This window comes from Gymnodraco acuticeps, unplaced genomic scaffold (assembly GCF_902827175.1).
Source record: "Gymnodraco acuticeps unplaced genomic scaffold, fGymAcu1.1, whole genome shotgun sequence".
Taxonomy (NCBI): Eukaryota; Metazoa; Chordata; class Actinopteri; order Perciformes; family Bathydraconidae; genus Gymnodraco; species Gymnodraco acuticeps.
The window spans coordinates 4,150,215-4,175,583 of NW_022990940.1; the positions used below are offsets into that span (position 1 = coordinate 4,150,215).

At 40.2% G+C, this 25,369-nt stretch overlaps 1 protein-coding gene across 2 annotated transcripts; it reads right to left on the minus strand.

Moving 5' to 3' along the window:
- Nucleotides 1-1,978: 1,978 nt before the first annotated feature.
- cx47.1 (connexin 47.1) lies at nucleotides 1,979-21,399 on the minus strand. 2 transcript variants are annotated; one of them, XM_034234583.1, is made up of 2 exons: nucleotides 21,231-21,399; nucleotides 1,979-4,275 (listed from the first exon to the last, which is right to left on the minus strand). In XM_034234583.1, the coding sequence occupies exon 2, from the start codon at nucleotides 4,244-4,246 to the stop codon at nucleotides 3,014-3,016; it is 1,233 nt and encodes a 410-aa protein (XP_034090474.1). In that variant the 5' UTR covers nucleotides 4,247-4,275; nucleotides 21,231-21,399; the 3' UTR covers nucleotides 1,979-3,013. The 2 variants fall into 2 exon arrangements, with proteins under 2 accessions (XP_034090474.1, XP_034090475.1); XM_034234584.1 differs by lacking the exon at nucleotides 21,231-21,399 and adding an exon at nucleotides 6,265-6,359.
- Between the last annotated feature and the right edge of the window lie 3,970 nt (nucleotides 21,400-25,369).

Genomic DNA, 25,369 nt, shown 5'->3' on the forward strand with positions numbered 1-25,369 from the left:
CAAGATTTTAGAATTTCAGTATTCTTCTTTTCAGACTACAAAACAGATTTTTCCATCCAACATATTTCTAAATCGCAAACATATTCCATTCTCTTCTCTCTTGGCTCCGATCCAGTTTAACATACTGCAATATGAGAGTCTTTCTTAAACCAAATGTGTTACTGTTTCACCAGTTTTCCCTTCCTGATTAACTTTTTTTGCTAAAGGATATTGAATGTTTCCTGATAGAGGAGGACTCCCATAACATCAATGTTAACCAGTAACAATCAGGAGAACGTTTTAGCTTTTGATAACTTTTGTAACCTGATGTAATACACTTCTATTTTATTATCATTATTATATTCATAAACATTAACCAGGATGATAAGAGCACTGTATATTAAGGTTACATAGTACACACGTACAATGTCATTGAACATTGTCTCTATCCGCAGCCGGAGAAGAAACGAGTGCTCAGGGACCGTCTGCAAAGTGCAACTCAGAAAAAAGAGAATACAATAATATTCACTATTATACAGTATATTACTACCAAACTCACCACACACATCAATAGTCTCCTGGTGGTCATACTATAGCAAAGAGTTTTGAAGAATATGCTTTTGAATAATTTTGGGGAATATTTATAATGTAAAATCTTCAATAAATATGGCATTATCTTGAATAACTTTACTATTATATTTCTACCAAACTCACTATTTGCATTGTTGTTGTTAGCATCTGGTTACCTAGCTGCGCTAACAGATAGCTGTTTCTAAAACAAGGAGAGGGAGAGCTCTCTCCTCAGACTGAGAGATAACTACAGCTCAGTGAGGTGGGACTCTGTTTAGATAGTTCACTTTAGCCTAGTTATCTCAGTGGGTCTCAAACGTTTTGGTCACCATTTATGAGAATAAATGAAAAACAGTTATGAAATACTATATGACAGTAAAACAAGAATACAGTTTAAAAGGTGAGTGATTTGTAAAATATCCATAAGAAAATCTGTTTACTGTTCAGTTTCATATGGGTGTTGAGAGATGTATCCATAAATTCATTTTGCTCTCAAAGTGCACCAGGTTGATGAATTTAACTTCAATATTTAAAAACAATCTTCCCGGGGGAGCATGCCCCCGGACCCCCCTAGAGGAGGTGAGGACCACCCCCACTTATAAAATAGCACTTGAATGTAAGAGTCGCGGGTACACTGTGTATATGCGTATTCCACTGTAGCGCCCGGTACATTAATGGGAAACCCTAGTTTGTACATGTTCAATACATTTGTAACACTGAACAAATGAACGTTTATTTTTTCGGTTCACCAAAAAAAAAATCTCACTCCAAGCTGAACTCAAATGTTGGCAGCCCTGCTTTAAGTATTGTAAACATGCACTAAATAAATACAGAATAATTTGTTAATATGGAAATTAAAGTAATATTGATTGGTGATGGGGTTTGAAGTTATATACAATGAACCTCTCTAGGTTAGGTTTCTTTGTCATGTTTCTGAGTACCACATCTGGTGCTACTTATCCAAAAAATGTAAGGGTCCAAGAATGTTTTTTGGTTTTTTTCACATTTACAGTACAACCTAAGCCTTGATTTGATTTTCTGATTCTGGAAAATAGGTGTTTTTTCATTTTTATAGAATTTTCCCACATTACTACATTTTGTAGGTTTTAAACATTTTATCGCCCTCCTGCACCAATGCTTTACTTTATTTTACCGGTAAGTACACTTTACTGCTACACATATTTCCAAACTCTTCTTGGAATAGATACTTAAGACAACTTTTCTTTGGTCAGCAACAGGTAAGTTAAACATGTCTTATCTGGAGCATGACATAATCATATAAGATATAATACATTTGTATAAATAAGTCATTTACAATTTGACAAAGATTTTTGTTTAGATTTTGATTGGATCTGTTTCTTAGCTATAACAAACTTACTTTTACAAAGACTCAATTGCTGTGATGAAGCAAAAAAGCACATCAGAGGTTTCACATAAGTTTATTTCTTCATGAATAAAATACCAGAACAGTCTTTAAAAGTTTGAGGCACTTTGAAGTGTGACTACAGTGAAGGCAGGATTAAATATTACTCATAAACCAATTTTAGAAACAAACATCATCTGTGACAGAAAAACTGAAATGGTCATTTTAAAGACCAAGCATGCCAAAACATTAGATACAATGTAGAGCTAATTTCCTAACTAAGGGTGGGATGTCCCAGTTGCAAAGCATGCATCTGCTTCAAATTGCAGAAAATCAATATTTAGTTTAACAAATAATTAGATTTTCTATTAACTTACCTTTTCCCCTTTTAAACGGCAAGGCTTTGAAAAATACAGAATATATAAAGGCTTTGCACGCAATGACTGAAAATCATCACAACTTAACAGATGTCTACCAAAAGAGCATACAGTGACAGAGCCCGGTTTCATTATCTTTATCAAAACATTTCACATTATCTGCTTCCAGCAATGCTCATCCATACTACATCCAAAAATATTTCTCTAAATATTAAACATGCATCTTTCCAAAGTAATCATCATTCTTCAGAAATGAGTCATTGTACATTTGTACAGTGCTTTTCACTGCATTTTTCAATTAAGTTAGAGGGTACAATCACACACTTACAAAGTTAGAGTTCTCTTGAAGAATCCAGTTCAGCGGCAGTCAAGGGTAGACCAGATAAATAGCCCCAAGCAGTCAGTTTATAATACTTTGAAATGTTAGCTGGAATTAAATATATTTAGCTGAGTATGCACATGTTATCTCCAAAAGCTATGGCAAGCACAAAATGACAGGCTACAGTAAAAAGGAAGTTTTGTGATAATGGATTTTATAGTTTCTATATGTACTTCTGAATTTAAAATGTGTGCATTATACTCTGTTCTCCTGTAGGGATCGTCTAAGCCGCATCTCTCTCGCACAAACACACGCATACACACACACACATCCTGCAGCGGTGTCACAGTGAAGTCCTTGAGTCCGAAAAGTTTTAACTGTTAATTTATTAAATTAAACGTATGGCTATATCCAGACAGAGGTCTTTCCATTTTTAACAATAGTTGCAGCCTTCTCTGTGGCTAACTTTGGCCTTGCTCCTTGTCTCTCCTGGACTGTATTGACTCGATTTTGCTCTGCCATAGTGCCCCCAGATACAGGACTACTGGTCCTGGAGGTCTGCTGGATGGTTTTAATTTGATATGTTTGAAAGGCCATGTCAAGCTGCTCCTGGGCAACACGTAGGTGCCGGTGTAGGCTTGCTAAATCAGAAGGGATGTTCTCATCTGGGCTGGTGCACTGCTGCTCCTGGGCCACATTGGCCATGTTCTGCTCGTGGGTGATGAGGCTGTTGGGGATCCTGGTAGGTTTGTCTGTCTTCATCACAAGGTTATACCCCGGAGGGGAGGCTGGGATGTTTCGAGAAAACGGGTAGCCATAGGACATCCGTCGGCCCCGGTTCCTCTTAATGCGAAGGGTGTCCCGAAAAGTGCCGATTCCTAAGTGAAGCATCTCACACACATTTAGCACTAGACAAAGACAGCTTACCACATACATGATGAGAAGGAAGATAGTTTTCTCTGTGGGCCTGGAGATAAAACAGTCCACTCTGTGTGGACAGGGGACCCTGTTGCATACATATGAAGGACTAACTCGAAAACCATAAAGGAGATACTGTCCTGCAAGAAAAGCAATTTCAAAAATAGCTCGCGACATGAGCTGAAGAACGTAGATTCTCATCAGGCCTTCTTGCATAATTCTTCGGCGGCCATCATGTTTTGGTGGCTGCGTTGGTTCAGGCTTGGCCTCCAGTGAATCCTCAAAGATCATGGGCTCAGCATCGTCGTCTTCATCCCCCTCTAAGACATCGTCCAGATGGTGGCTTTCTCTCCATCTGGAGTGAGGAGTAAGCTTTTTTCTGAGCCTGTGAAGCTTCTTGCGATCCGCTTCTGAAATCCGGGCTATCTTGTGGATGGCGTAACCCACGTACATGATAGAAGGAGTGGAGATCATGATGATCTGGAAGACCCAGAAGCGGACATGCGAGAGAGGGGCAAAGGCATCATAGCAGACGTTGTCACAACCTGGCTGCTTGGTGTTGCAGGTAAACTTTGTCTGCTCGTCCGAGTAGATGGACTCTCCTCCGACCGCTGTGAGCACAATGCGGAATATGATGAGCACAGTCAGCCACACTTTCCCCACAAAGGTGGAGTGGTGGTGGATCTCTTCCAGGAGACGAGTGAGAAAGCTCCAGCTCATGTTGCTCTCACAAGCTTTTCAACTAGAATCTGTAAAGGGAGAATGAAGAATGAATTAGGATCCGTGTAGATTAAATCATTTATATTCAGTACGTTATCCCACAGGGGCATCACAGAGTTAAAGATGGTTGTAATTATATTCTTTTCACATTTGTATTCTGTATATAAAATGCCTCTGCTGTTTCTGTCTAACTAAAGCAATTTCGAACTAGCGCTGAAATTAACAATTACTTTCATTACCTATGTATCTGTACATTCTTATCTTGCCTATAAAATGTCCTAAATCCATACTTTAAATGTCTTTTTTTCTCCCACAACTCCAAAACTCAAAATCTTAAAGTTTACTATCACACATTGCTAATAAAACCTGAAAATATTCACATTTGAGATACGTTTCTGCTTTTTGTCAAACATTAACCGTATTAAATTGCACAGTAAGACTTGATGTAGAGGAGACATTTATTTTCAATTGCTTGCACAGCCAAACACAAGACAATAGCTTGTGTTGATTCATGTCGGGAAGCAGGGTGATGTCATTCAGTCACCCTATCTAACTCAAATCATGCAGTATTTTTATAAAATCACCATCTTAAATAAATAAATAAACAATTAAAGAAAAAAATATGAAATGGGTTTTAAATGAGCAAAAGAATAGCAGGGGAAAGATTAAAAAAAGAAAGAGAAAAACATTTCGTCTGCCGTGCACACACCAAACAGCAACAACAACCTTGGACCGTTTTGAACGCATTATACTAAAAGAGGCTGAAAAACACATAATGGAAATGACATAGCTCTAAAAAGCGCATTCTGGTAGAAGAGCTCACCCTCAGAAACATACTGTATTCAACGTTTCAACACAATGACATGACATGAGACCTCACAGTGTCAACTCTCTGACTCTGTGAGGTGAACAAGGCTACACTGAGGAGACAACGTATCGCTTCTGTCCGCTCATTCATGGGGCAGAGCGAGCTGCAGAGTTCAAGTTGATCTCATGACTGCGGCACTGTTTTCCCTGGCTTGGGATGTGGCATCTCGCCTGCCATCTGAGTAAACAGGAGAGGTTTGTTGCTCTGCCACGAGGCCTTCCCTCAAGATCAGGCACTGCTGACGCTGGGGAAGGGTACAGCCGCATGGAGGCAGATGGCACCTATGGTGTGCGACTCATGTCTGCCCCAGGATGGCATGACAAGAGCTACACTGAGGAGTTTTAAGTTCCAACAGATCTGTTGTGTGTCATAGCATCAACATCATACCCTAGCATTGGGAATCTTGAGATATCTGCCTGCTGTTAATGTGTTTTGCAAAATGTCAACTTTCACAGTCTGTCTTACATTTTCAGTTTTTAGTTTTTTAGTCTTTCCTGAGAAGGGATCTGTAATCTTAGTGGGACTTGTGAGTTTATTAAACAAGGATAAGATTTTAGTGAAGAAAAAGCAGCATCATGTTTGGGTTATGATTTGTTGCTTAACGCGTCTCGGTTGAGACTGTAGAAAGCTGTAGACATGTTTTATTTATATCCTTTATAGGGAAACATATAGTTTTAGGATGGATATGTTTCACTAATGCAGGCTATCTCATTGTACAATACAAGCTACAGTGGTAATTGTATTTACAGAAAGTATACATATTTAATGAACACCTTGACTTATGATATTTAAATTCACCAGTAGGGAATCACTTATAAAAAACAATATGTAATAAGGTTGAATAAATTAGACTTAAGTCTTAATTGTAAGAACGGGTATTTCATAATCAATGAAGATGCAGGCCCGATATTAAAAAGGCATATTATTGCGTTGTTTGTAACTGTAAATAGCTTTGTCCTTATAGCAGAATATAAATAAAGGACTGTTGCAGTGTCAATAAATTATCTTTCAGCAGAATACATTTTAGACACAGGACCTCCCAAACAGTCCATAATGTTACTGTCACAAAATGTGCATTTTCCATTATATGACTAAACAAAAACTATAATACCGTTTCATAAGGAGACAGTCAATAACTGAAACAACCCACCTGGAAAAGTTGCAAATGCATTTCCAATCCTCAAGGTCTCCTTTGCCCTCTCTAGATGTCCCCTGCACAGTCTGATCCCTGGGATACCGCTTCCATCCTAATGTCCTGACCTTTTCCGTTATTGATAACTTCCAGAATGTCCAAAACAAAACAAAAAAGGGTGAACTTTTCAGACTAGACTTTCTAATTATTCCGTTTTCCCACTCTGTGAAGAAGTGAGGTCTCGCCGCTGTGAATGCCTCACATTCTGGCTTGTGTCTGGTTTCTATTACACCAGCCTTCTGCCCAAGAAGGAAGTATAAAAAACAGAGAGGCAGAAAAAAATCCTCCTCTGGCAAGTGACCCTTATCCAAGGGTTCAGACTTGAGGATATCGTACTGCAGATTGAAATGAACACCCAGCTGAGGGAGCGTGTTAACCGCAACACAGTCAACCTACCCCCCCAATGCTCATGTGCAACATTTATAATACAGATGATGAAGGTCTCTATCTCTCTCTCTCTCTTTGGTTTCTCTACTCTGTCTCTCTCTGTCTCTCCCTTTCTCTCTTCATCTATCTATGTCTTAGCTTCTTGTAGGTTAATGTCTACATGCTTTGCTTATCCAGCAACAGCAGTATCTACTTGTGAGGTGAAGGGTTATGTAAAGAGTCATGGCACACTTCTCACACATTTGTAAAAATGCAAAAAGTAATTTAAAGCTTCCGTCTGTCTCTCTAGAGCTTTCTCTTGTCTTAATCGTGAACACACAATCAAACGCATATCAACCACAGTAAATGTAGATGACCACAATCTATATTATTTGTCAATTACATAACAGTTTAAAGTGTGTGTCAGTTATGGAAGAACAACTTTGGGGAGAAAAAGACACAGAGTTTGGCGACAGAAGTGTCACCGAGACATAAGCCACCTTGCCTCAGTGCAGATCTGTTAGAATGTAACCAGCAGGTACACTCAGTCCTATCAAGTGTCATAATATTTAGATCCTCCGTCCAGGCAGATGGCCAGATAACAGAGCAGTGGACAGGTCGCTCTTAGCACTCCTGCTACACGTCTTTTCCGACTTCATGTTTATACCTTCAAGGTATCTCTCTCTCTATCTCTCTCTGTCTCCCTTTTCTCTCTCACTCAGACACACACACACACACACACACACACACACACACACACACACACACACACACACACACACACACACACACATACTTCTTTACATTTGAAAAATAACACGACAAAGTGCAGATGAGGAGGTGATTCATTCAAGATTAAAAACGGAAAGGAATTTCTCCATCTCTTTATTGTGTGTGCCAGACTTACCCGTCACATTTGGGAAGGGATCTAAAGTCAACTACCCTTAATAGAGGACAGATAAACGTGTGTGTGTGTCTGGCTTGCGTTAATTAAATGTGTCTGGTCATTGTCACAGCGACCATATTATTATAATGTTACTTTCACAAGGCCCTCAATAACCCTAAATTATGACCTGTGTACAGCTATAAAGCCAAGAATAACGTTCAACAATACCTGAAGGCCACCATCAGGCAGATCAAACTTTCAACTCTATTTCTTAAATGATGATGAAAAATGGCTGTGCTTTAATATATGTTTTGGATATTAGACTGTCTTTAGGTAGATAGCAAAGAAATCTGCAGTGAGAAACAAGCACGTCAGAAGTCTTTAGATGCATTTAGATCCTGTTAGTGTTTGAGTAATTTGTGGTCGAAAGAAAGCTCTGAGAGCCAGCCATCTGGGCCTGCAGGACCCGTCCTCCTGAGGCCGGCCTTCAGGGCTCCCCTTTCCGTCTGACTGAGGAGATGTGGCATGGCGAGCACCCCTGGTGCAGCACTGAAGAAAAGAAGACAGGGAATTGCTGCTGGAATGACCAGAGCATTTGGGGTTTGGACATGTGCTATCCCTAAGGGACAGATAAGCACGTGTTTGTAAGTTGCAGTGCATTTCTTTCCATCCAAAATCTTTCCGTCATCAAAACAGCACATATGGTCCAGTGGAGACGGTTGTTGAGTGAAAATTCGACTTAAAGTTGATTCTCCAACATTTGGTAGAACTTGTGGGGATTTAACATGTACACTCACTAAGGTGCCACTATGCTATATATTTACACATGTAATAGTACCAAGGTACTGCAATTTATCGTAGTCTTTACATTTTTGTGTAAGAACATCGTCTATCATTTTTAATATTGGCAAATACAATAAGTAACTTTGCCAAAAAGGGAATAATCAAGCAAAAGATTGATCTTCCAACTATTATTTGGTCTTTGAAACTGCATTTAAACGCTTGAAATGCTCACAGTTCCTTTAAGCAAAGGCAAAAGTGCACAAACGATGCAGTCAAACCAATGACTGTCTAGTTTTAAATGTGTTGTCACTGTGTCCTCTGACAACTCAGGCTGTTATAGCATCGGGAAACTCTAGGTCATGCTGATAAATATTGATTGGATTGCCCAAAGCAAGGAAAATATAACAGTATTACCCTGTAAGACATTGTTTGACATTGCTCTTGTCACAAGGACTGGCATCATGTGAGCCAAATATGAATGTTTAATATTCATTAGGGTTATGGTTATATTTAGCGTTAAATGTAATATAGAGCAGATGTTGTGTCAGTTGTGGTAGCATCTGGAAGACACACACAACTTTAAAATAATCTAACATGACAGCTGACAATTACAGAAAAACGTACTTTTAAGACAAAATTGAAAAAAACTAATCAGCAAAATATTGTAGTGCACTTGCTGTATACAATCTTTAAGAATCAATGCCATTTTTAAAACGTACTTTTATCACAGACATATTTTAACACACAACAAAAAAAAATTGTTTTTTTATTCCCAGACTGTTTCACCTTTAGGAGGTCACTGCGAGCTGTGAGGGTTTGCAGCGTAGCCGAGTGTTGAAGTGATGCAACATGGAGGAGTGAACATCTCGACTTCTCTCCTTGGCCGCCACCAATGTCATCACAAGAGTTTTATCCACATGTATTTACTGAACAAAGTTGATGCGAGCAGACTGGGGGCTGTGGAGGTCTGTGTTTATGTAACAGATCAAGCTCCACCATGTGACTTCCATGTCGCCCCCCTCAGAGAAAAGAGTGACACAAGACACCAGAGCAAAAACATGCAACTTGGTGCTTGGACTCCTTCTCTCTCCCATCTCTCCTACTACTATCATTAAACTGCTCTTACCAGGCTGCAGGGGGCTATCCCATGGGCAGCCTGACAGTGGTGGCAGTCCCATCTCATTTGTTCATTTTTCTCCAAGTTTCTCAGCCAAGCCTATCCTACCCCCAGGGTTAGTGCGTCCCGTGCCAGTTTTACTAAGGCTGTACTCCACTGAAGCGACTGAGATGAAAAGCCTTGAGGTGGATGCCAACAACTTCTCTCAGCCAGGGCAATGCGTCTCACACATGAACACAGCAACTTGTATTGAAAATTAGCCTCGCCACTACAGTAAAGCGAGGGAGTGTGTGTAAGGGGATTAAGTGTTAGGTTAGCTGTCTTTTCCTACAAATATTTTACATATCATCTTCATCCCATACTCTGAATTTATGTAACAGGAGAAAATGAGGATGTATAGTAATATTTTAATAGTCTTAATACAATTAAATGTATTTTATCTGTCTTAGAGAGAGGTTCCAGTTTACTGCCCAACAACAATCTATCTATTCTGGTAATAAAATCAGTGACGTTGCTTAACATTTATCAGCTTTACCTGTAAACTTAACATCAAGTGCTCAAAATGAGTGTCTCATTAATGTTTATAACATAAGTAGTGTGGGGGAAACTTCTGTGTAGCAATGCAGTGGGAGTCACCGACTCATGAAGGAGACACGGGAAGAGCAGGAGCTTTGATGTCAAACACTGATGGTTTATTTGGAGCTTCGGCCGGAGAATTCACATCACAAGTCCAAGAGCCAGAGGTTCTGACTTCACGGTAGAGTTGCCACGTCAATTCTGAAGAACTCTACCCCAGACCCATGTATTTAGCTAGTTCAGAAAGAATAATCCACATGCTGCATACCAAGATAGAATCATAACACCTCTATCAGCTGATGCAACAGACAGGAACAGGGAGACAGAACACTGAGAGCACAGCAGGTTACGAGGTGCGTGTGCTCAGTCAGGACAGTTTGAACAGATAAACTGGGTCAAAGTTATGGGCCTTGGAAAATATTTCCCCAACAAGTAGGAAAGAGTACAAGGCTAACTGTTTTGTAATGGTCAGAGTGAGAGCTTTATTTTTCACAGACATTTTTTAAACACTCGAAAACTGTGCAACTCAAATACATGATTAATTGTTGCTAAATTATACATTGGGACGATGTTCGGTTATATTACTGGCAAAGTTATATGAAAATATAGTTCAGTGGAAAGCCAATATCTGATTTAGATAGCCAGAAGATAATTATGTATTTATGATGAGTCACAATAGATTACAATTGAACACTATACATACGATAATCAAGACGTGGTAATAAGTTTACAAGATGTAGATACTGTATGTATTGCTTGTTTTATTCTCCGTCATCATTTTTACACTCACTTGCTGATCAAGTTTTCCATCAGGGCAGAACAATTCCAACACACAACTACCCAAATAATAAAAAAAACAAGGCTGTGCTTGCAGTGCTGGAGGGCCTTAATCTTTGACATTATCTTGTCTAAACTGGCTATGTCATGGGCTGATCTGGGGCAAGCCCAAAGGAGCAGCAGACCTGGTCAGGGTCATTTGGACTACCAGAGATAAGTATACTATAACTCCTTAATTCAAGATGTCTTAGTGCCGTTAACCTTCTCCAACTCAGTGTATTCCTGTGGCAACACTGCAGGATTACGCTGATAACAGCAATATACCAATGATTATGGTGTACAGTTATTAAGCCAATGATAAGACAAGACAATCTGCAGAGCAAAAGGCACGGGCTATACTCTATATTTAAAATTCTGCAAAATATTAACCTTCAAGGTCAATGGTTATGATTTGTGCAAGGATGGTTTTGCATTTACTAAAGAGAAAAATAACACCTTGAATAAATATAAATTCTGGATTTTATGTTTGCTTTGAAATCTTCATTTTGTACGTAGATTTTACAAATGTTCTCGGTAACACTTTATTTTGATAGTCCATAGTTAACACTCTATAAGTCAATATATCAGTTAAATATCTTAACTATCCCCCTTATTTAAAGCAGTATTTTGTACCCTACTCACCAATTCATCAAGTTAGACATTCTGTTCAGATTTATGTCTCTGTCCCCTCTGCAAAAAAATGTATTGGCAGAAGAGCGTTCATGTTTAAAGCCCCAACTGACTGGAATACTTTACCTGCTGCTATTAGATCTCTTGCATCATTGGGTATATTTAAACATGCATTGTATTAACTGATATTGATGAAACTGATTTGCTCGACTGTCTCAAATTGTAATGATTGTGTGCATTGCTTGAATTTCACTTAACAGACTGTATGTGGTTTGTCTTGTGTGTCATGTTTTGCATTTTGTCTTTTTGTTTATGAATATCTGGAAGTTGTTGCTATTGTCGGGACCCCCTTGAAAACGAGATGGTGCATCTCAAGGGGTTTATCCCAATGAATACAAATGTCTATATATCAGTTGACATTTAGTAGCATGTCAACAGGTTATTAACCAATATTCAACCTTACTATCTGTAGATTGTGTCAACATCTTCAAAAATTTACAACCAACTACTCAAAATCAATCTGTCAGTTTAAAGTCAACAGGGTCATGTCGACTATCTGTTGATAATCTGTTGAGAGTCAAGATGTCAACTAAAGATTACATTAAGCATTAGTTGATGATCAACAGATAAGCAACTTTGGAGTTTAGTTGACTATCTGTTGATCGTCAACTAATCTAGAGTTGTTACAGAGGTCGCGTTAACCGAATATTTTCCGTCTATGACGGATTTTTTTTTAACAATGACGGACAAAATCTGAAAGCAGTCCTTCATTTTGACAGATTAGAACAAACTCGGAACAGCGCCAACATTTCCCCGCAGCGAGGCTCCGGTGTTATGCATGCCCTCCAAAAAGGATATTATACCGTTTCCAAACCTAACTGTGCCGTACAAATCATTGAAATGTCTGTGAGTTTTGGCTTTACGCTGTGCACGCTCCCGCGAGGTGCAGCAGCCATGCATAACACGGCCAACCCTGTCTCCTAAAAATTACGTTCCCACAGAACTAAACTGCATTCTCAATTACGTTTAGCTAGAAACGTATTTTCTCCCACGTTACGTTCGTTATGAACGCATCTCAAATACGTTTATTTTCTACATATCTTCTAGAAACATATTTTCTCCCACGTTACGTTTCTTATGAACGTATCTTAAATACGTTTATTTTCTACATATCTTTGCCATTTATTGTCTTGCTATAATGATAATAGTCATTTATAAATATAATTTTAGAGCACACATTTGAAATCAGTAGGCGAGGCTGTAATTTCGCCAGCTGTTACTCTCATGAGCGAGGCAGAAAATAATAGTTTTAACATGCCAAAAAGCTGCTGTGTCGTTTATTGCACCTCAAACATTAAAACAAATCCAGAGTTACGGGTTTCTGTACTTCCTCTAAGAAGAAAGGACAGTAACAGAAGATCTCTGTGACGCCAGATGTGGTGTTGTTAATGCGATATGATATCCGAAAAAAAATTCAGTTTAGGATGGCCGAAGACACTACACTACCCATAATCCACAGCTATCGTTTGGGACTACAGTCCCGTTGACAAACCCCGTGATTCATTTTCAAACTCTGGGATTGGATGTTGGAGTGGCAGTGCGCCAAGGTTACGCCGAGCGTCAAGCTCTTTGAAATGTAACGAAACCACGGCAGACTATTCAAAACTGGACTCGAACGCCCCCCCAGAAATACACATGCTGGCTCTGATGCTGGCTATTGTGTTTCGCAACATGTTCTCTATGGCACGTCTCTACTGGGAATTCTAGTTTTAAAAGACGTTTTCGTTTTTCCCAAAATTAGAAGTTGACAGTATTAAACTGTGTACAGCCCTGGAGGTTTAGGCGATAGGAAACAAATTGGTGTGTACAAATTTAAAACATGGAAATCGCTTGTATCCATAATGGGCAGCATTAATATCCACATGACAGCTCATTGTTACTTTGTAATTCTACTCCACTACAATTCAGAGGTTAACCTGGTATTTTTACTCCACTACATTTATTTTAGTTACTTTGTAGATTCTGATTAATGATGTGAAATATAAACAACCCTTAAATCAGACTTTAGTTACACTTGAGTAAAATTCAGGGAAAGTGTCAACAATCAGGAGAGATATTTGATTGTTGGTGCTTGAGAAGACTAAACATTTATCTGCAGATCTCTATAAAGTATATTCATTAATCGTTATTCTCTACTAATAGTTAATTAGAAACTGTATATAATTGCTATTTTGCACATCCCTTTCAAGATTTCAAGATTTTCAAAGGTTTATTGACATATCATATACACAACTACGGTGTAGTTATGCAATGAATGAAAAACTTGGGTCACAGGTTCCTCAACAGTGCATTACAAGAAATCTATCAATATGTGTGTATACCTCCACCATTAAACTGTCATATTCTGCACATTTCTTATACTATCTATACATAAGAGTATAATTAATGTGTATAATATCAGTTAAAATAAGTGCTTCAACATAGTTAACATTGCAGGAAAGCAATATATTAGACGTTAAGTACTTTGTCAGGCTTAATATTTATCTGTAGATAGATACCCCCAAAGCTTTTTTTCTTATTTGAAAGAAGACCTTAACCTAAAGTATTCTTTAATGTGTTAATAAAGGTTAATTAGTTTGTCTGTTTTGCACATCCTCATATTAATATCTTTGTACATCCAGCACTAAACTGTTTTATTGTAGAGATCACTTACACAGGGTGTCCGCGGGGTCTTAAAAAGTATTAAAAGTTGATCAATCAATTTAGCAAAAATTAAGGCTATTAAAAAGTATTAAAAAGTATTAAACGGCATTTTCCAAGGTATTGTTTATCTGCTGGTGGACTACCTGAGAGATATACAGCAGGAGAACACGCCGTCCACCGCGGAGAATAAACAGAAGGGCAACCATGACAACCATGCTCCAGGGTCTTCTTCGCTGCTTTTGGTGTATTTTGTGGTGCCAGCAGCACCACTTACAGGCCTGGCATATGTACTACACAGCGTTTCCAGCATTTCCAGCGGTCTAGTGTGAACGGACAAGTTAATGAATCGAATGCGTGTCAACCGTGTGAACCGTGTGAACGGAAGACTTTTTTGAGTTTGCGTTTTACTGTATGCGTCCTCGTGGGGCCGGGGTCTAAGCCAAACTATATCCGGTCACAGAGACGCATATCGACCCTAAATATAGTCTACAGTATATTAAGAACGAGAAAAGTCTTAACATATATATCGTTTTTTGTAAACATATGACAAATGTGTGAGGGTGATGACGTCAGAGCATCGTCCTATAGAATAGAATAGAATAGAATTCCTTTATTGTCATCGCACCAGGTACAACGACATTTAAAAAAGCAATCCTCGCAGTGCATTTCCACATAAAACGAATAAATATATATCTATATAAACATATACACATTAAACATATGCTCACACATCCATACCAACATGCATACATGCCCGCACATTATTTAAATACAGTTTACAATATAAAAAACACAGGGATGATATTTTGCATCTCTGATGTCGATCAGTTAATAAGTTAATACAACTATTAAAGAGCCGGGCTTAGCCCCGGACAGCCCCAGCCCAATTTAACCCCTGGGTATTTGTGAGGGAGCTCCTATATGGCATTACCCCGCTGAAGCTCACCAAAGTTTAATATATTTCATAGTTCAAAGTTTTGTCAATTGTTTTGTTTATTGGTCAAATACTGGTTTCTAATGGTTTCTGAGGAGTTTTACTGGAATGAAAGAGCACAGAGTACAGAAGCAACAAAGCAGCATACTGCATTAAACCTGACCTGCACAGAGAGGTTGAAGTTCATGTGGAGAGGAGGCTTCAGTAGTCTGTCTGCACTCTGTTTAGTTGTGCTATCTTACAATCAATATAGTAAATGTGAGGTAAAGTGTGTCGCCAATGTAACCGGTTAGAACTCAAAGTTGCGATGAGGTCTTAAAATATATGGAAAGGGTCTTAAAAAAGGTCTTAAAAGGTATTACATTTCAGGATTCCTGCATATTACAGTATCTTCTTGATTTTTTATATTCTATATTTCTATCAATGACCTTCTACTTTCCCCCTATGAAAGTTTGTACTCTTAATATTGTTTTCATTTATTCATGTTTTTACATAATTTTACAGGATATTGCTATACTATTTCTCATGTTTTACTTCTACACATTAATATAGATTTGTAAAACATCACCGACAGAAAGGTGTGTCCGTCATTTAATGGTAAGCTATTGAAATTGTGATTCCATAGATGTGTCTCCCATCACCCAAATCCCCTGACTATTCTCTCAACTCAGTATTTACATTCTTATATTCAAAGAAAATCAGTAATATCTTTAAAAACGTGCATTGCGGCTAAAACATCCAATCAGCGAGCTGAGGATCTTTCCTACGTCTGTTTCCGGTATTGTTCCTGTAATGAGAGTTCACATGTATGCTACATTGAAGGGTGGAATTGACTACACATCTTCAGAAACACAATTTGCTTCAGATATAACTCATAGCAAATAAAGTATAACAATATAAGTAATAAAAAGATAAAACACTGGCATGTAATTTACGTTAGAATAAATAGAATGGTTTTGAATAATAGATACTCACTTTACAGCCCCGCCCACTTTTGTGGAAACCAACGCTGTCATTTGAACGGCGATCAAGCCTGAAGCCACAGAAATCTTCTGTTACTGTCCTTTCTTCTTAGAGGAAGTACAGAAACACGTAACTCTGGCTTTGTTTTAATGTTTGAGGTGCAATAAACGACACAGCAGCTTTTTGGCATGTTAAAACCAGTGCTGGAATTGGGCCGGTACTCACCGGTACGCAGTACCGGCACTTCTGGTTCTGACCCATGGAGTACCGGCACTTCTTGCTCAGTACCGGCATGCTGGCGGTACTCCGGTACTCATGCACCGTGCCGGTACTCATGCACCGTGCCAGTACTCAACACTCTCCCGCCGTTCTTATTATACATCCATATATATATATACAGCCGCCCGGTACTCAGTAGATGCGTCATGAGGTGCCGAACGGACATTCTCATCGCTCTAACCGCTGGAGTTTCACAGCGGCTGTCAGCTGTTTACTCCTGTCATTCAAACAGAACGTGCTGGAGAGGGGGCGGGGCTTATCTTCTCCATGTAAATACTGTGGTGGAAACGACTATGTCAAAATTAACCTATTTGACCGTGATTTAATAGTAATACACGTTTCAAAATAATAATAATAATAATAATGCCGAAGTAACAACATACTGAAAACTGTTAGTAAAACCATGTTTTAATGCTTTACAATTTACATACCTAGATGCACGTGTGTTGTGTTTATGCAGTGCAACTCCCACCCAGTGGGTGGCTATGTAGAGTGATAGAACAGAGCAGGCACGCCCCCGAGAGAAGGAAAGCAAGTCACGTCACAAATTAGCATTTCTAAAATGTTAGCGTGGATTAATAAAAGTGCAAAAAGACAGCGGTTGTCGCCGGAAGAAACTTCAAATACAGAGAATGCTGTGCCTGTGTTGGAAATTGTGTCTGATGGGGAGCTTTCTTTGGTTGATCCTCCTGCTCCAAGTTCTAGTGCATTAGCATTAGCTCCGCCGCCTCCTCCAGAGCCTCTAACGTTAGCTGCTGCTGGCGCAACTGCCACCACCAACACCGGGCAAAGCGATGCACCTGACTGCTGGACAACGGACCAGGTGCAATATTTTTGCAAGACCAATGCATGGCTCCTTCTTAAAGATAAGAAGCTAGGATGTCGGATATGCAGAGATGTCAAATCTTTGGGAATACACACTGGACAAGGACTGCAACTCTCAACTGAATGGGGTGAGTGTGCAGTGTCTCATTTCGGTGTTGACAAGGGCAAACAACAAGCTAGCCTGAGAAAAAAAATCAAAGAACATAAAGAATCACAAGCCCATGTAAAAGCTGCTGACATCCTTACATCTGCTTCACGTGAAACTATTCAACATCAAGTGCAGTCTATGCATAAATCTGAATTAGACACCACTATCAGAGTTTTTCGAACGGCATATAAAATTGGCAAACATAGCCGGCCATTCACAGACATGCCAATTGATTTGAATGTACAGAAACTGAATGGGCTGAACGTGGGCAGGGTTTTGCACTCCAATAAAACCTGTGGGGAAATCATCGACCACATAGCTCATGAGCTGAAAAAAAAAAATGGCAAAAGACATTACAGAAAACCAAAGAAAACTCTGTGTTTTGGTCGATGAATCTACCACTATTAGTGGTAAAACGGTGCTTGTTGTGTGTCTACGCTCAGCATTAGCTGATGCTGAGCCCGAAACGTTTTTTTGGGAGCTGATCGAGTTGGATGGAACAACGGCTGATGACATCACAAAGGCGTTAATGGAGTGTCTTGGAAGAGATTTTAACGAGGACTTTTTAGGTCAGTGTTTCGTTTCTTTTGCATGTGATGGGGCTTCAGTCATGCTAGGGAAGAGAACAGGCGTTGCTACCCAGTTGTGTAGTAAATTCCCAAGCCTGTTTGTGTGGCACTGCTCCAATCATCATCTAGAGTGTGGTCAAGGAGGTCTCAGGGCTCAATCATTTCCAGATCTTTTTTGACAAACTCTATTCCTTGTTCCATGCCTCCCCCAAAAATCAGAGGCAGTTAGCGCAGTGTGCGCAAGCAGTCGGACAGCGTCTCCTGGTGATAGGGCGTGTTTTGTCCATCCGCTGGGTGGCTTCAAGTGAAAGGAGCGTCAGAGCAGTCTGGGAAAACTACCGAGTGCTTCATGATCACTTCACAAATGCTGCAAACGACACGAGCAGGGATTCCAGAGACAGAGCAAAGTACAAGGGCCTGGATGATGTGCTCACATCTGCAACGTTTGTCAGCAATCTGGGACTGATGTACGATGCGCTCACAGAGCTCAGCGACCTCTCTCGGCAACTCCAAAAAAGAGAGATGACACTGCCTACAGCAGATAGGCTCTTAACTCGAGAAATACGAGTTTTTGAATCCATGGTCACCATGCCTGGCCCACACATGACTACAGTTCATACAGCTCTAGCTGAGAAGTCCTTCAAGGGTGTTGCCCTGCGTGAGAATGGCAGGCTTGTACAGATTCATGCAGGTCTGTTTTTCCGCAGTATGGTAGAGAATCTGAGACACAGAATGACTTCCACAACCTCCTCTCATGTCAGCACAAGAGAAATCCCATTACATGGCCGGGAGGCCCGGGACAATCAGCTAATCCAGGACATGAAAGTTATCCATCCTGGAAGTTGGCCTGAAGAGGAGTTAGACGTACAGTATGGGGACGTAGAGGTGCTACGTTTGTGCGAAGTGCTGAAAGTGGACAGAAGAGAGACTGTTCAGGGCTTTCGCGAATACAAGGAAACCAGGGCATCCCGTACACCTGCTGCCATGGAGCCTCTACTGAAAGCAGTCCGAACCATCGCTGTCTCCACTAGTGAGTGTGAGCGGGCATTCAGCTGCATGAACGATATCCTTACTGCAAAAAGGAATGCTCTCTCTGTCAGCCGACTGTCCAGCCTGGTTTTCATTAAATGTAATGGACCATCACTAGGACAGTTCAATCCGGAACAGTATGTGAGGTCCTGGCTGGCAAAGGGAAGGAGAAGTGCTGATGAAAGAGCCTGTCCAGCTCCAGCCCCTGATACTGATGTCCCCAAGGCCTTCTGGAGCCTTTTCTAACAATGTGAAGTATATTGCAAAGCAGCTCACCCAGTGAGAAGACTTTTGGCATAATGTGCCGATTTGTACAGATCCTGGAGATAGAAGGACTTCAGACCAACCAGGGAGTTATCTGATCAGCTTGGTGTTCAATGTAACTCTTTACCATGGCTCAGACTTTGTTACTTGCAGTTACAGTTTCTCATTTTAGATTGTGCAAATTTTGCATTTGTTTTGACATGTTCTTTGTTCATGCTCTTTATCATTTTTCTGAGTTGGAAAGTTAGATTGCATCATAGTTTACTTTATACATATTTGTATTCTTCAGTGGTGAAGTATATTGCAAAGCAGCTCAGCCATGTGAGAAGACTTTTGGCACTTTTTCGTTTTCTGAGTTGGAAAGTTAGATTGCATTCAAAATGTACAGAAATACTTAATTTTGTTAAAGCTTTTTATAAAAAATGCTTCTGACCAGAGCTTTGTTTCCTTGTCATTAATGTTGAACACCACCAGAGGGGCTCTCACCTGAAAGGTCTCTGCTTCATGTGTCTTCAGCAGAAGATCTAGACTTTGATTGCTATATTTTCAGTTAATATTGACCTTACTGAGCTTTAGCCATATCCGCTGCCTATCATAAAAAATGTTAAGTACAGTGAACCTTTCTAAAATATACAGTAGTAAAGAGACAAACCCACCAGCATTATAGTAGCCAAATTCTTGTTTGTGGGCTGTATATATAAAATTGACTTGAAAAAGTTGCTGATTTTAGAGTACTGGCACCTTTTTCATTCCAATTCAAGCACTGGTTAAAACTATTATTTTCTGCCTCGCTCATGAGAGTAACAGCTGGCGAAATTACAGCCTCGCCTACTGATTTCAAATGTGTGCTCTAAAATGATATTTATAAATGACTATTATCATTATTATAAGCAAGACAATAAATGGCAAAGATATGTAGAAAATAAACGTATTTAAGATACGTTCATAAGAAACGTAACGTGGGAGAAAATATATTTCTAGAAGATATGTAGAAAATAAACGTATTTGAGATGCGTTCATAACGAACGTAACGTGGGAGAAAATACGTTTCTAACTAAACGTAATTGAGAATGCAGTTTAGTTCTGTGGGAACGTAATTTTTAGGAGACAGGGTTGACATGGCGCATGTGAACTGTCTCTCCCCCCCACCCCCCACACCCCCATTTTTGTAAAATCTATACATCAACACTTGAGATGTACCTTATATTCTACTGGCAGTTAGTTAAATGCATGTTAATTGTCTGTTGAAACAGTGTTGTTGAATGTCAACTGATGACTTATAGTGTTAACTGTGGACTATCAAAATAAAGTGTTACCATACCACTAAGCTAGTAGAAGAGTGTCAAACACTTTATATGAAGGCTGCATCACAACAGGAAGGGTTGTACAGTGGCCCATTGTTTTAGGCTTTTGTGAATGGTTTCCATATAGCTCTCAACTCTGTATCACAGAAATAGATTATTTGTCTTTCTGTTGGTTAAGAACTTTCACAATATGTTTTTGTTTAGTTTGCTTTTTAGGTATAAGCGGTAGGCTACCATTACAATTTACCGGACAAAAATAAATGAATTATGTTAGTGTTTAATGGTTTTCAATAACCATGTATCATGAGATGTATTTGCTCATATACTTTGTCAATGTCTACTTTTGTAATTAAATAACAGACCAGAGTCAGGTAGAAGTCAAAGGATAAAATACAAAACACCAACACCACGTGAGACATTAACACTGTGTGATACTTTTAATGCAATGGCATTCAAAATAAACCCCTCGGTATGGTGTTAATCCCCACTTCGAGTCTCTTTCACCTCCCTCTATTACAATTGTGAATTCAAATGCTTAGATCATGTTTTGGCAAGTGTAACAAGCAAAATCTCCTTTTTTCTACAATCTGAAGTTGCATATTTCTTCATTGAACTAAAATACTATGTAATGTAAAGTTACATCCTTTGTCTAGGCATATATGGCCAAAGACAACATACACTAGAAGCAATACACAGCACAGAGTAAAAGAAAAACAATATAGCTGTACATACCTTTCCATGCAGATAAAGCAGGATCTGATTCTATAGTTTCTGTAGGCTCATCCTGGGCTGGCATCCAGAGGCATCGTATCACTGCTCGGGCTCAGAGGCAGGATGAGAGACAATGGATCATTTTTCTTCAAAACCCCTCTCCACCAAGTACAGGCAGAACACTCAGGAGGCCAGCTTCCTGCCAAAGGCCCTATTGTTATCTGGCCCACCCGCCACCATTTCCATAACCACTGACTGTTTATTTATTTAACTCAAGGGTGACTCCTACCCCATTCATATTCCTAGATATTAGCAGTGAGGTAGCTATGGACCCCTGAAACCTTGCTTTCCGATATTAATTTTTGTGTGGGTGTGCATGTAAAATAACTACCAAGATTATCACCAGCGATGCTCATTGTTTCCAAGGGGGGGGTGTTATGTATACATGTGTTAGGTGATTTATTTTTTATATATGCTAGTTGTTCTACCCTTTTAAAAAGACAAATACAGCTTAATTTAAATAAGTTCCTTTATTGTAAGGCACAACATGTTCAGCATTCTCAACACATACAATACACAACAGCAACACAACATCTTCTTGGGGGGGGGGGCGGTTAGTTAACATCAACACGATAAATGTGCTGAAGATGGGTTTTCTTTGTTTCTAAAGGTTATTTTTGAAGGCTCAGAAGCATTGTGCAATCCTTTTCCTCAGAGGGCTGTTTTTTTTGTCAGGTGATAGACATATTGTTATTGTAAGTGTGCCAAAAAACATGTTGATCAAGAAGGATGTCATACAATTTCTTTCATCATTGACTTCTTGCCCTCTTTACGATTGTGGTGCTTTTGCAGTTAAACTTTAACATAAAAGAAGCAGCTTGTACCTTGTCACCTTGAGCAGTCACACTGTATGTACACTTGTATGTCTGCAAAGTAATAGCGTATTTTTTTAAATCTTTAAACTTTAGGAGATGCCCATTATAACTGTGCTTTTCAGTATGATGAAATGACAAACATCAGATGTAGCTAAATAAAAGTCCAAATAGAAACCTGGCAGTGTACTGATTAATGTAATCTCTGCAAACTCAAGGAATTATTTGTATTAAAGTTAAACATTACCAACAGAATGCTCTGCATCTGCTCTGGTGAAATCCAGGTGCTGAGATACTGGATTTAAACCTCAACCTTTAAACATATAATGAAGATAAGCAAGGCATACCAATATATCTTATCAGCATGAAACCATATAGGCTATAGCTGCTGATCATCATGTCACTAAACCTTCACCTCAAATTGCTCCTGTGAGGATTGGCCACAGTATTGAGTATTGGATAAAAGCGTCTAACAAGTAACATGTAATGGTAATTCATGTGTGTTGAAATGTTTTAAGCATTGTGGTAGGTTCCAGTGCTGGAATTGGGCCGGTACTCACCGGTACGCAGTACCGGCACTTCTGGTTCTGACCCATGGAGTACCGGCACTTCTTGCTCAGTACCGGCATGCTGGCGGTACTCCGGTACTCATGCACCGTGCCAGTACTCAACACTCTCCCGCCGTTCTTATTATACATCCATATATATATATACAGCCGCCCGGTACTCAGTAGATGCGTCATGAGGTGCCGAACGGACATTCTCATCGCTCTAACCGCTGGAGTTTCACAGCGGCTGTCAGCTGTTTACTCCTGTCATTCAAACAGAACGTGCTGGAGAGGGGGCGGGGCTTATCTTCTCCATGTAAATACTGTGGTGGAAACGACTATGTCAAAATTAACCTATTTGACCGTGATTTAATAGTAATACACGTTTCAAAATAATAATAATAATAATGCCGAAGTAACAACATACTGAAAACTGTTAGTAAAACCATGTTTTAGTGCTTTACAATTTACATACCTAGATGCACGTGTGTTGTGTTTATGCAGTGCAACTCCCACCCAGTGGGTGGCTATGTAGAGTGATAGAACAGAGCAGGCACGCCCCCGAGAGAAGGAAAGCAAGTCACGTCACAAATTAGCATTTCTAAAATGTTAGCGTGGATTAATAAAAGTGCAAAAAGACAGCGGTTGTCGCCGGAAGAAACTTGAAATACAGAGAATGCTGTGCCTGTGTTGGAAATTGTGTCTGATGGGGAGCTTTCTTTGGTTGATCCTCCTGCTCCAAGTTCTAGTGCATTAGCATTAGCACTAGCTCCGCAGCCTCCTCCAGAGCCTCTAAAGTTAGCTGCTGCTGGCGCAACTGCCACCACCAACACCGGGCAAAGCGATGCACCTGACTGCTGGACAACGGACCAGGTGCAATATTTTTGCAAGACCAATGCATGGCTCCTTCTTAAAGATAAGAAGCTAGGATGTCGGATATGCAGAGATGTCAAATCTTTGGGAATACACACTGGACAAGGACTGAAACTGTCAACTGAATGGGGTGAGTGTGCAGTGTCTCATTTCGGTGTTGACAAGGGCAAACAACAAGCTAGCCTGAGAAAAAAAATCAAAGAACATAAAGAATCACAAGCCCATGTAAAAGCTGCTGACATCCTTACATCTGCTTCACGTGAAACTATTCAACATCAAGTGCAGTCTATGCATAAATCTGAATTAGACACCACTATCAGAGTTTTTCGAACGGCATATAAAATTGGCAAACATAGCCGGCCATTCACAGACATGCCAATTGATTTGAATGTACAGAAACTGAATGGGCTGAACGTGGGCAGGGTTTTGCACTCCAATAAAACCTGTGGCGAAATCATCGACCACATAGCTCATGAGCTGAAGAAAAAAATGGCAAAAGACATTACAGAAAACCAAAGAAAACTCTGTGTTTTGGTCGATGAATCTACCACTATTAGTGGTAAAACGGTGCTTGTTGTGTGTCTACGCTCAGCATTAGCTGATGCTGAGCCCGAAACGTTTTTTTGGGAGCTGATCGAGTTGGATGGAACAACGGCTGATGACATCACAAAGGCGTTAATGGAGTGTCTTGGAAGAGATTTTAACGAGGACTTTTTAGGTCAGTGTTTCGTTTCTTTTGCATGTGATGGGGCTTCAGTCATGCTAGGGAAGAGAACAGGCGTTGCTACCCAGTTGTGTAGTAAATTCCCAAGCCTGTTTGTGTGGCACTGCTCCAATCATCGTCTAGAGCTGGCAGTTGGGGATGTGGTCAAGGAGGTCTCAGGGCTCAATCATTTCCAGATCTTTTTTGACAAACTCTATTCCTTGTTCCATGCCTCCCCCAAAAATCAGAGGCAGTTAGCGCAGTGTGCGCAAGCAGTCGGACAGCGTCTCCTGGTGATAGGGCGTGTTTTGTCCATCCGCTGGGTGGCTTCAAGTGAAAGGAGCGTCAGAGCAGTCTGGGAAAACTACCGAGTGCTTCATGATCACTTCACAAATGCTGCAAACGACACGAGCAGGGATTCCAGAGATGGAGCAAAGTACAAGGGCCTGGATGATGTGCTCACATCTGCAACGTTTGTCAGCAATCTGGGACTGATGTACGATGCGCTCACAGAGCTCAGCGACCTCTCTCGGCAACTCCAAAAAAGAGAGATGACACTGCCTACAGCAGATAGGCTCTTAACTCGAGAAATACGAGTTTTTGAATCCATGGTCACCATGCCTGGCCCACACATGACTACAGTTCATACAGCTCTAGCTGAGAAGTCCTTCAAGGGTGTTGCCCTGCGTGAGAATGGCAGGCTTGTACAGATTCATGCAGGTCTGTTTTTCCGCAGTATGGTAGAGAATCTGAGACACAGAATGACTTCCACAACCTCCTCTCATGTCAGCACAAGAGAAATCCCATTACATGGCCGGGAGGCCCGGGACAATCAGCTAATCCAGGACATGAAAGTTATCCATCCTGGAAGTTGGCCTGAAGAGGAGTTAGACGTACAGTATGGGGACGTAGAGGTGCTACGTTTGTGCGAAGTGCTGAAAGTGGACAGAAGAGAGACTGTTCAGGGCTTTCGCGAATACAAGGAAACCAGGGCATCCCGTACACCTGCTGCCATGGAGCCTCTACTGAAAGCAGTCCGAACCATCGCTGTCTCCACTAGTGAGTGTGAGCGGGCATTCAGCTGCATGAACGATATCCTTACTGCAAAAAGGAATGCTCTCTCTGTCAGCCGACTGTCCAGCCTGGTTTTCATTAAATGTAATG

Bases quoted from the DNA above. Each gene is read 5' to 3' on its own strand.
- cx47.1 (XM_034234583.1), bottom strand. From the start codon at position 4,246: ATGAGCTGGAGCTTTCTCACTCGTCTCCTGGAAGAGATCCACCACCAC.